The following is a 10,899-nucleotide window of genomic DNA, read 5'->3' on the forward strand; positions in this document are numbered from 1 at the left end:
CTGGAACAAAGTGAGTGAGGGAGATTGTGGCAGGAGATGGGGTCAGAGAGGTTAGCAGGGACCAGATGGAGCAGGGCCTTGTGGGCCCTGGTGAGCGATAATGGTGGACCAAGTGAGGCGGAAGAAGATATGGCAAGAAGTAGGCAGATTTAGAGTCCCTTGTGCCATCAGGATTTTCAAGTGAATCATCCACTTATTCATTTATACATTCTTCATTCATTAAAGCTTTGGCCTGTTTAAACAAGGTCATGGTGTGAGGTCTGGAGTCGGAGAGCCTGGGTTCAAACTGGGCCTCCACTATACTCTTAAGAAAGTAACTTACCGGCCTCTGAAACTTGGCTTCCTCATCTGTAAAAATGATCACCCGACCCAACTCTAAGAGGGTGGGGGTGGGGGAGTGCTGTGACCTCTGCCAGGAATGCCCTTTCCTTCTCTCTCTCAAGGATCATCTTTTGCCTAGGTCTCCAGGAAGTCCCCTCTTCCCTTAGGCTCTCACAGTCCACTGTCTCTGTTCCCTCCTCCATCGCAGCCAGCTTCAGTCCACCTGCAGGCCTCTGCTTTGGCCATTCCTTCCCCCTCTCATGGATACCCTCTCTGGCATCCCATATCCCAGTGTTCCCCAAATGGGGAGCTCTCCAGAAACTGGGTATCTCCCAACATTTTGAAGTATGTGCTCCCCAGTTTTTGCTCAGTAACACAAGCAAACAAGCTCTGCTGGGCCTGTGGTGCCCTCTCTGGGGGATGGGAGCAGCTGCAGGTCTACAGATCTTTCTGGCTCCTCTGGGAGTGAGAAGTTGGGCTCCTTAGGAATCTGTCTCCAGTCTGCCTCTTCCCAGTAGCCCCATTGCCAGGTTCCTAGTACTCATGTCCCCCAGTGTCATTCCCTTTCTCCAGGTGGCTCATTTTCCAGAAATTAATTTTTTTGTAGACTGTTTCGCAAAAGAACGAAGATTCCCCCGACCCCCACCCAAGGAGTGTCTCAACTCCCTGAGGCAGAGGTAAGGCTCCTCTGTACTGGCTTCATCTTCTCCAACAGGAAGGCACATACAGAAGGGGCTCCAAGAATGTGTTTCTTTGTTGTGCATTGGTGAGCAATGACTCTGAAACACACACACTTGACATATGTTCGTAATCAGTATTGTACCCATGTTTATAACTCACACATACATATTCATGCCACTTTAATGAGCATGCACACACACCCACACTCCTATAACTTACACATTGTTATGTGCACACGGTTGTAACTTCACACGCACTCCACATACACTTAATTCCTGCACAGACCCATAGGTCTGCATATCACACATTCACAGAGATATGTGCCTCATAAAGCACACATAGAGCCAAATTTCCACTTTCTTATAAACACATATTTTTCTCATACCCTGGCAGTAGCACCGGAACCCCTCACTTAGGCTCATTCCTTCCAAGATAACCGAATATCCATCGATTTCATCTTCACCCCAATCCATCAGTTGACCCATTTTACACGAGGGAAAATCGACCCAGAGAAGTGAGCGCCCTGACAGACTCCAGGTGTCACAGATTTCCCATCTGAAGCCCCCCACACAGAGGTGCCCCTCCACTCATAGGAAAAAGTCCTAAACTCTGCTCCTGACATGGTGTTTCAAAAACGTCCAGCCCACTACCTATCTGTGCCTGTTTCCTCCTTGGTAAAATGAGGATAATAATATTGACCTCATATGTTCATTGTGGATTAAATGAATTCATGCTATGGAAAGTCTTAAAACACTACCAGGCACGCAGCCTGGGTTTGTTCCCTTCACTGTGGAGACACATACGGCTCTGACTCTTCTTCCCCATCCCCCATGATGTCCAGCGCTATTGTTAGTATACAGTAGGCGTTGGTAAGTGTTGAATAAAATGTTCGAATGAAAGGATCACCCATTCTAGTCTGTTCCCTTGCTTAGATGTCCTCCCCTTCTACCAGCCCTCCTCCACCCGATGCCCAGACTTAGCTCTAGTATACAGTAGATGCTAATAAGTGTTGAATGAATGAACAAATGCTAAAGGAATGTGTCTGAGTGTCTTGGGGGGCTCCTCCTGGCAGATGCTGACTCTAGCTTCTCCTTGCCCCTGTCCCAGCTCAAAGCACCTCGTAGGCACTTCCTCGGTCCGCCCCCCGCCTCGCGGGAGCTATTTGTCGCCGCTAATTGCAGCGTTGGAGCTGGGCTGTTGGGAGTGGGTGGGTGCAAGTGTTCCGCTCAGTTGGGCGCCAACCCCTGCCAGGCCTCATTGCCAAATGACGCGGAATCCGCCAGCGGAGGGAGCTTTAGGAGCGGGGAGATGGAAAACAAGCACTCCGACCAATCAGAAAGTGCCTGCCAGGGAGGGTAGCCAATCAGGAAGCCCGTAATTCGTAAATCGGGACTCTGCAGAGGGACGTGCTGGGTGAACCGGGGCACTGCGGGTAAGAGGGGCAGATATCAGGGCTACAGCAGGAACGGACACTCGCCTTCACTCCTGTCACACCGTGGAAAATACTGTTTTCCACCACAGGCCACTGCGACTTTGCCTGTGCTGCGCTCTTTGGCCTAGAAGATGCCATGGCCCCACTCCTGGGGAAGAGGCTGGTTTATTGAAGTCTGAGAGGTCAGGGGGTCAGAGTGGAAGAGAGAGATGTTAGAGCTTCTCATCCTCAGGGTTCTTTGCAGGGAGGCACGTGTAGACATGGCCGTTTCTCCTCCACCACCACCTTCTGCCCTTGCAGCACATCACACAATGCCGACGGTTTCCCCCAGAAGGTCACATTCTTCTCACCCTGACCTTCGACCGTGGTAACGGTGGGCCTGGTGCGTTAGGGGCGGGGGATGAAGGCGAGAAGCTCAGGGAAGGCAAGAATGCATTCAACAAACTCTTATTGAGTGCCTACTGTGTGCCCAACACTATTTATTTTTAAGCTGTGAGATATTGGGCAATTTCTTTATCTCCCCTGTACCCCAGTTTTCTTCATCTGAAAAATGGGAATACTTGTAATACCCACCTCACTGGGCTGAGTAAGTATAAATGAGTTGATTCAGGTAAAGTGCTCAGAGTCATGTCGGGTACACAATAAGTGCTCAATAAATGCTGGTAATTATTTGTTGATATGAGCTACCTTCTCTCACCTCTAAAACCTTTTACTTATTTCCCCATTGCCCACTGGAAAAATCCCAAATGCCTTGCCCTGGCATTCAAGCCTTGCTGTTAGGCACAAATCCCTGCCCCCAAGTCAATCTCTAGTTCTCTCTTCCACTTTATTCAAAGCCGCATGTCCAAAATGGTCTTTGCCTGGGTTATCTGTCCCACTAGGCAAGCTCTCCACTCACTCCCATTCCGATTCTCTCCATCAGTCCTTTCTCCATTCATTCCCTCCCTCTGTCAAGCCCTTCATGCCTCCATTCAACACCCCTAACTCATCTTCTGGACCCACTCTACACCCCACACCCAGAGACCAGATGGCAGGCTTTCCACGAGTTGGGAAGAGGCCACTTAATCTAGTAGTTTGATGCATGTGGAAATAGGGAAGGGATAAGTCAGTGTTTTAACCCTCTCCAACACCTGGGCCACCCTGGCCACCTGGAAACACTTCGGGCGGCTGATCACCTGTGTCCAGGACTCTGCTCACACAGTTTTGATGGTGGGAAAGCCTTCCCCAACCCCCTCCTGCCAGGGGAGGCCCAGTCAGCTTCCTGGACCCAGACTGAGGTGGCAGTCCCTTTTCCACACACCAACCATTTCTCAGATGCCTTCTGTCAGGGCCCAGCAGACCTGGATCCCGTGGGGGAATCCATGGGATCTGGGTTCTGTGTGTCTGCAACTGTTGTTACCCAAAAGGCCTTAGAGTGCTTTGGGGCACGGGTGACTGAGGGAATGAGAAAGTGAATGGAGGCGTGAGTGACTGAACGAGCAAGTCAAAGCTTGGGTAATTGAGGGGGCAGAGCACATGGACACAGGAAGGACGGAGTGAATGGGAGAATGGCTGAGTGACTGAATGAGTCACTGAAGGGCACGGAGGCTACTGATTCTCCCCTCAACATCCTCTTTCTCAGCTTCTTCTTTAGTTTCTCCCCTCTTCCTACAGCTGGGAGATGGCACTCGGCCAGACAAGGCACCTATGGACCCAGTGGTGGAAGCCCTGGTTGGGGGTGGCCAACTCTCCCACCCTGACTGCTGACATATCAATATCAAGACCCCTTCCAAGGCACACTGCCCCCTCACTCACGAGAATTCGGGGAGCGTGGCCTTGCAGAGGCGCTGGCGGGTGCGGTTGGGGTTGGGTCCACACGGAGGCATGCACAGCCCCCAGGTACTCCACTCCGACCAGGAGCCTTTCCCTGCCAGGAGGGGAGGGGTTCCCGAGTCAGAATTAGAGGTCTTGGTGGGGTGATGAGAGAGAGGCTGCAGGGACATGCGGTCTGTGGCAGAGAGTCAGAAAGCCCCTGTCCCTGCACGGGCTGCCGCACGCTCACAGCATGGTCTCTGGGGGCACTCACAGGGGCAGCGCTGGATGTTGTAGCAGTGCCGGATATCCTGTTGTTCCCCGCTACATCGCTGTCCATTAAACTTGCGGCCCTTGCAGAGCCTGGAGCGGGTCTGCTGGCCTGGGATCTCCTGGCAGCTGATGTGTTTTATGCTCCGGCGGATGCAGGTGCTCCACTCCCCCCAGAGCTCCCACTCTCCGTTCACTGCAGAGACGGGGGCAGCTGGGCTTGCACCAAAGAAAGGAGCCAGCAAGGGTGTTCAGAGGAAGGAATGGGGGCTGGGAGACGGGGTGGGAATGATCAGATGTGGGAAAGGGGGATCAGAATTGGAACCAAGGCATCGGAGCCAGGAATGGAGGAATTAGAGACAGGAACAAGGTATTAACAGCGGGAACTGGGCAGCAGAGACGGGTGGGGGGCTTAGGCACAGAAATGGTGCATCTTGGGGTACTGACCAGGGCAGTGCACGGCCGTGTTGCAGATGTGGGTCCGGGTGGCATCACCGACACAGAAGGGGCCCCCGTGCTGGGGCACAGGGTGATCACATGTCCGTCGTTCCCGGGTCTGACCCAGGCCGCAGGTCACAGGGCAGGGGCTCACAGCACTCCATGGCCCCCAGCCACCAGCCACTGTTGGGGGAGACAGGAGTGAGGAGAAAGGCCTAGATCAAGAGCAGAGTGTCAGAGGCCTCATCCCCGAGTACCTGGGCAGGGTGGCAGGCCGGTGCAGGCCCGCTGCTCAGAGGATGACCCTGGGCAGGGATTCCCAGGAGGCTGCGTGGAGGGCTCAGGTGCAGAGCATGTGCGGCTTCGTCTCTCCTCAGATGCCTTGGGTCCATTGTGGCAGGTGCCTGAGCAGGGGCCCCAGGGGCCCCAAGCAGCCCAGGCCCCGTGTGCTGTGATGGGGTGGGGGGGGGGAGATGCCAAGTGTGGTCATGCATGCTGAAGTCCTCCCACCCTGGAAGTTCTCTGCTGTAACCCCCAGACCCACCCTGGGTGCCCACATCATTGCTCTGTGGTTGCCCTCACTCACTGGGGCAGACCTGTTCAGTGTCACAGGCCTTTGACTCCTGTGCCTCTCCTGGGCAGTGGCCCCCACACTTGGGGGTGGGGCGATCACATGCTCGACGACGAATCCGGGTCCCTTTAGAGCAGGTGACAGAGCAAGATGCCCAGGGCCCCCAGTCGGACCAACCGCCCATCTCTGTAGGAGAGAAAAGAGGGGGACAAGATGGAGGTGGTGGTGTCATTCAGGGGTCCAGGCTTCCTCATGTATCCCACATCAGCTAATCCTGTGCCCATTGTTTCTGCCACACCTGGCCCACCATCATTGCTCATCTGGACTATTGCAGTAGCCTTCACAGTGGTCCCTTTGCTTCACTACTCACCACATACAGTCTGTCGTCCTGACAGTGAGAGGGATCTGTCACAACTCAAGTCAGATCATGTTTTTCCACCATCACTACATCACTCAGAGTAAAAGCCAACATCCTCACTGTGGCCCACAGGGATAAGTCCCCCTCTGACCTCACCTGCCACCACTCTCCTTCAGCCACGCCAGCCTCCTCCTCGACCTCACAAACATGAAGCACACTCCCACCCTCAGGGCTTCTGCCCTGATAGTTCCCAGTGCCGGGTAACTGACAGTGCTCGCCCGCCTTGCTGCTCCTTCTCACCAGGACAGCACGGCTTGTCCTCACACGCCTGCAGCTGCCACTGGAGGGTCCCAGGCTCCACCTTCTGGGGGCATTGCCCGTCCCAGCCTATGCAGCGCCGGTGCCGCAGCTGGGAGCCCTCCGTGCAGGTCACTGAGCAGGGGGCCCACTCGGACCACGGTGACCATTGTGGGAGCCTGCAGAGAGAAGCACATGTCCCATCCTGGCACGCTCTGACAAGGATGGTGTATGGGACCACAGAGGGTGGGTAGGCACAGACAGGGGTGCGGGATAAACGTACGTGGAATGGAGTGATGAGAGTATCTACCTCTTCGTGATGTTGGGGAGGAGGTGGGCACACAGCAAATACTTAAATATCATTTACCTTCATGATCAGGAACCTGGAGTTACCCTTTGAAGTCCCCCAAGGACAGTGCCAGGCACGCAGTAAACAAGTACAAGGACTAAGGGCCCAGAACTGCTGTCAGAAGCCTACCAGGCCACAGCCATGCACGGTAGCAGGCAAACAGGAAGTGCATAATAAATAGGAGCCATCATCCCAATGAGCTCAGAGACCCCATCAGAAATACCCCAGGTCCAAGCCCCTGCACGGCATAATGCTAGACAGATGGGACCTGTTGACAACCAGGAGCCCAGAGCTGCCTTCAAAAATCCCCAAGCTCCCCATCCCCATGGTGTACCTGGGATATATACAGTAAAGAGTTAGAAAATATGTCTGACATACAGAGAGGGCTCAGTACACGTAAGCTGGCATCACGATTAGGAGACTAGAGTTACCCTCAGAAATCCTCTGGCTACCCCCAACCTCTGCAATGCATCTGGTATGCTGGAAGTGCTCAATGAATATGAAGTGTCGTTATAATTAGGGAGCTGCAGCTGCCCTCAGAATTGCCCAAACTCTCCCCCTCCAGCAATGTGTCTGTATACAGTAAATGCTCCGTATGAGCTGTCATCACCATCTGGGGACTTGAGCTACCTTCAGAAATACCTGAGCTGCACCCCACCCACAATGCTTCTGGTATGCAGGAAGCGCTCAATACATGTAAGCCATGGCAGTTCTCAACTCGGGATGATTTTTACCTGTCTGGAGACATTTTAGTTGTTGCAAGTTGCTACTGGCATCTAGTGGGAGGTCAGGGATGCTACAAAACATCCTGCAACACACAGGTCAGCCCTCACAACAAAGAATTTTCTGGCCCCAAATGTCAACAGAGCCAAGGCTGAGAGACCCGGAGCCATGGTCACGATCAGGACCTTGGAGCCACGCTTGAGAATCTCCGAGAAGGCCAGAGCCCAAGTTCTGGGTCGCCCTGCAGACAGTCCTTTCTGCCCGCCTCAAACCCCAGACTCCCCCTAACCTGCACGCCATGCAGAGCTTGCTGCCGAGCTCCTGGAAGGCGTAGTCAGCATTGAGACAGCAGTCTTCCGTGCTGACACCTCCCCCAAGGAGGCCCTTGCACTTGCCCGTGGATTCTTCATACTGGGTGAAGCAGAGTACAGGGTCTGAGCCTGTAACGGGTTGGGGGAGCACGGTCAGGAGTGTGGGAGGGCCCAGGCACCCCTGGGGGCCAGCTGGGCCCCCACCCACTCACCTGTGGCTGGCAGGGTGAGCAACAGCAGCGGCAGCAGTAGCAGCAGTAACCGATGGGCCTGCGCTCGGGTGGGCATGTTGGGCACTGTACTCCTGCAGCCCCGCCAGAAAGGAGGTCCGGCTTTATGTGGGCTCATCTGATCCTAGAGTCAGTGGGAAAGAGGAACCAGGGGCAGGAGGAACTAGGAGGGTGAAGGGCAGTGGTGGTGATGGGGGATGGCGGGGAGGGGAGGGTATCGTGCAGGTTTCTTCAGCTCCGACCTCTCCCTTGCTACCTGTCCCTGAGCTTCCTCCTCTCCTCTCCCCTCCCTACTTCCTGCCTCATGCTTGGTCTGTTTTGTTTGTCACTGTGTCCCCAGCACCCCAGGCCCCGCCCAGCAGCCCAGTGGCACTCAATCAATGCTCTTTGGACAAATTCTTACTGAGGGGGAAGTGGAGCCTGGAAGTTGGAAGCAAGATTGAACTCCCTCGCTGTGTGACCTTGAGCAAGTCACTTGAACCTCTGAGCCTCAGTTTCTCCACCTGTGAAATGCACGCCCTCTACCACAATGACAGGGCCAACCTCACGGGGGTGTTGAACAAGGGTGAAGTGAGCGTGGCATGCTTAGCGTGTCCCTCCTCATGGGGTGGAGTGGGCATCGAGGTAACTACTTCATCCTCCATCCTGACTTCACCACCACCCTCCTCTTTCCTAAAAGTGAGGTTCTTTGTGGTCAGCAATGTGGAGGGGAGGTCAGCACAAGGGAAGTGAGAAGGGGAAGTGGCAAGAGTATGGGGTGGAGAATTCAGAAGGACTGAACTGGGTATATCCACTGCCCCAGGGGCCAGCTGGGGACACCCTCAGGGCCCGAGGAAGGGGATGGTTGGCTTGGCCATGTTCCATCAAGTATCTTGGGTAGGTAATACCTGCCACCCTGCCCCACCCCATACACAGGGCATGTTAGGGTATGTTGCGAAGACTGGGAGTTAAGATTTTTAAAAGTCCTTAGCCCAGTGCCTGGCATACAGCAGGTGCTGTTTGTTAAATACACTGATGCAACATCTACTGAGCAACTATTGGGTGCCAGTTGTTCTGGGCGTTGGCTGGAACAGACAACAAGACAGCCCAAAATCCTGGCCCTCAAGGGATTTATGCTCTAAAAGAGGCAGACAATAAATGTCACCTCCCTCACAGAAGCCTTCCTCAGCTTTTTGTAGGGCACCTCTCATTCTCTATGCCAGTGGCTCTCAAACCTATATGTGTATCAGAATCATCTGGAAGGTTTGTTGAATCCAGATTGCCAGGCCCCACCCCAGTTTCTGACTCTGTAGGTCCGGGGTGGGGCTCAAGAATGTGAATTTCTAACAACGTCCCAGGTGACACTGATCCTGCTGGTCGGGGACCACACTTTAAGATCCATCATTCTAGTTCCTGACCCTTTACTTTTCTTTGTGGATCTCATGTAGAAAAATTATTCTTCATAATCCTTCTCTTAATAATTAATTCCAATGCAGCCCATTTTCCATGCTCCACAGAGCCTTTTTTGTTTTTTTTTTAAGTAAGGCCTAATGAGTGAAATTCCAGAGCCTGCTTTAAAAACAGGAATCTTGGGCTTCCCTGGTGGCGCAGTGGTTGAGAGTCCGCCTGCCGATGCAGGGGACACGGGTTCGTGCCCTGGTCTGGGAGGATCCCACGTGCCGCAGAGCGGCTGGGCCCGTGAGCCATGGCCGCTGAGCCTGCGTGTCCAGAGCCTGTGCTCCGCAACGGGAGAGGCCACAACAGTGAGAGGCCTGCGTACCGCAAATAAAATAAAATAAAATAAAAACAGGAATCTTTTTAATCAACAAAAAGGAGTCTAAGAATTAGGAAGGCAATGTCTCATTTCCCCTGCATCCAAGGAGGAACACCATTCTGCAAATTAAAACAAGGTTGAAGGATTTGATTTGGTCAGGCGTTAAAACAGAACTTTCTCAAGAATACTGGTCTTGCTTCATGGGTGATAAGGTGTGTTGACATTCGTATCCGTTACAGATGTACTGTTTCCTGATAACATGAGCCTGTCTTTGAAAGTGTGCTTTGAACAAAGGGGTCTTGTTATGCTTCTAGGACTTCAGACATCAGTGGTTATCCTATGAAAACAAACTCCCCAAGAAACCTGTAATTCTGGTTGGCTGCTTTATCTAATCACCTGTTGCCCTGGTAATAATGTTATAATCGATACTTCCTTTGTTCCTAAACTGTATACCTACTCACTGGATTCCCTTGGGAAGAGGACTGTCACCACTTTCATCTTCTCCTACACGTTTGGGCAATAAAATCACTGCAGAGTTCTTATTTAAACAAAGACTGAGTCGTATCTCATGTAATCATTGCAACACCACCTAATATGATGTATTTGTTTGTCTGTTGTCCTCACTAAAATGCCAGCTCCACAAAGGCAGGGATTTGTGTTTGGTTTTGTTAACTGCTGTGTCTGGAGGTCCTGGATGGGCACCAGCAAACAGTAAGTGCTCAATAAACCTCTGCTGAATGAGTAAATAAATGCAATAAACAGAGCTTTAGAGATTCTGATAAGCGTGAAGATGAATAATCTGGATTGGAGGTAAAAATGCGAGCATCACGGCAGGAAGAAGTAGTGTCTCAAGTGCCGGGACTGGACCAGACCACCTGGAGAGGGCTTGGCTTGTGAGAAGAAGGAAGGGAAGCCCAGGCAAAGCCCCGGCAAACTCCAGCATTTCACGTTTTGGAGAACTGGGAGAAGCCAGCCCAGGGGCCTGAGGAGGAAGAGGACAGATGGAAGAGGGCTTTCCCCTAGGCCTGGCACATTCCATCCATGGGCTCTCACACACGAATTCAGCCTCAGTCATTTTCTCTTTTTCTTTTTTTTACATATTTACACACACACTTCTGAATTTACAGTCTCTCTCTACTATAGTCTCTTACGAACAAGCTTACATACATACTCAAATGCACAGCCTCTCCCAGCCACTCAGGGAGTTGTTTACTGTCATTGGCCCCCAGTCTTACTATGGTCTCCTTCGGCCAAGACCACAGTTACCCTTACGGGTCAGTTTTGCACATCCACACAGAGTCACGCCTTTTTTTTTTTTTTTTTTTTTGCGGTATGCAGGCCTCTCACTGCTGTGGCCTCTCCCGTTGCAGAGCA

At 52.7% G+C, this 10,899-nt stretch overlaps 1 protein-coding gene across 1 annotated transcript; it reads right to left on the reverse strand.

The window, feature by feature from the left end:
* Nucleotides 1-2,580: 2,580 nt before the first annotated feature.
* On the reverse strand, nt 2,581-7,960 carry CFP (complement factor properdin). Its single transcript, XM_027091398.1, has 9 exons — nt 7,755-7,960; nt 7,521-7,671; nt 6,163-6,338; nt 5,520-5,690; nt 5,191-5,382; nt 4,943-5,116; nt 4,500-4,691; nt 4,229-4,340; nt 2,581-2,813 (listed from the first exon to the last, which is right to left on the reverse strand). Exons 1-9 carry the CDS (start codon nt 7,888-7,890, stop codon nt 2,663-2,665), a joined length of 1,455 nt encoding a protein of 484 aa, XP_026947199.1. The 5' UTR covers nt 7,891-7,960; the 3' UTR covers nt 2,581-2,662.
* Nucleotides 7,961-10,899: the final 2,939 nt, after the last annotated feature.

This window comes from Aethalodelphis obliquidens, unplaced genomic scaffold, assembly GCF_003676395.1.
Source record: "Aethalodelphis obliquidens isolate GAN/ISIS:26980383/991018 unplaced genomic scaffold, ASM367639v1 scaffold71, whole genome shotgun sequence".
NCBI lineage: Eukaryota > Metazoa > Chordata > Mammalia > Artiodactyla > Delphinidae > Aethalodelphis > Aethalodelphis obliquidens.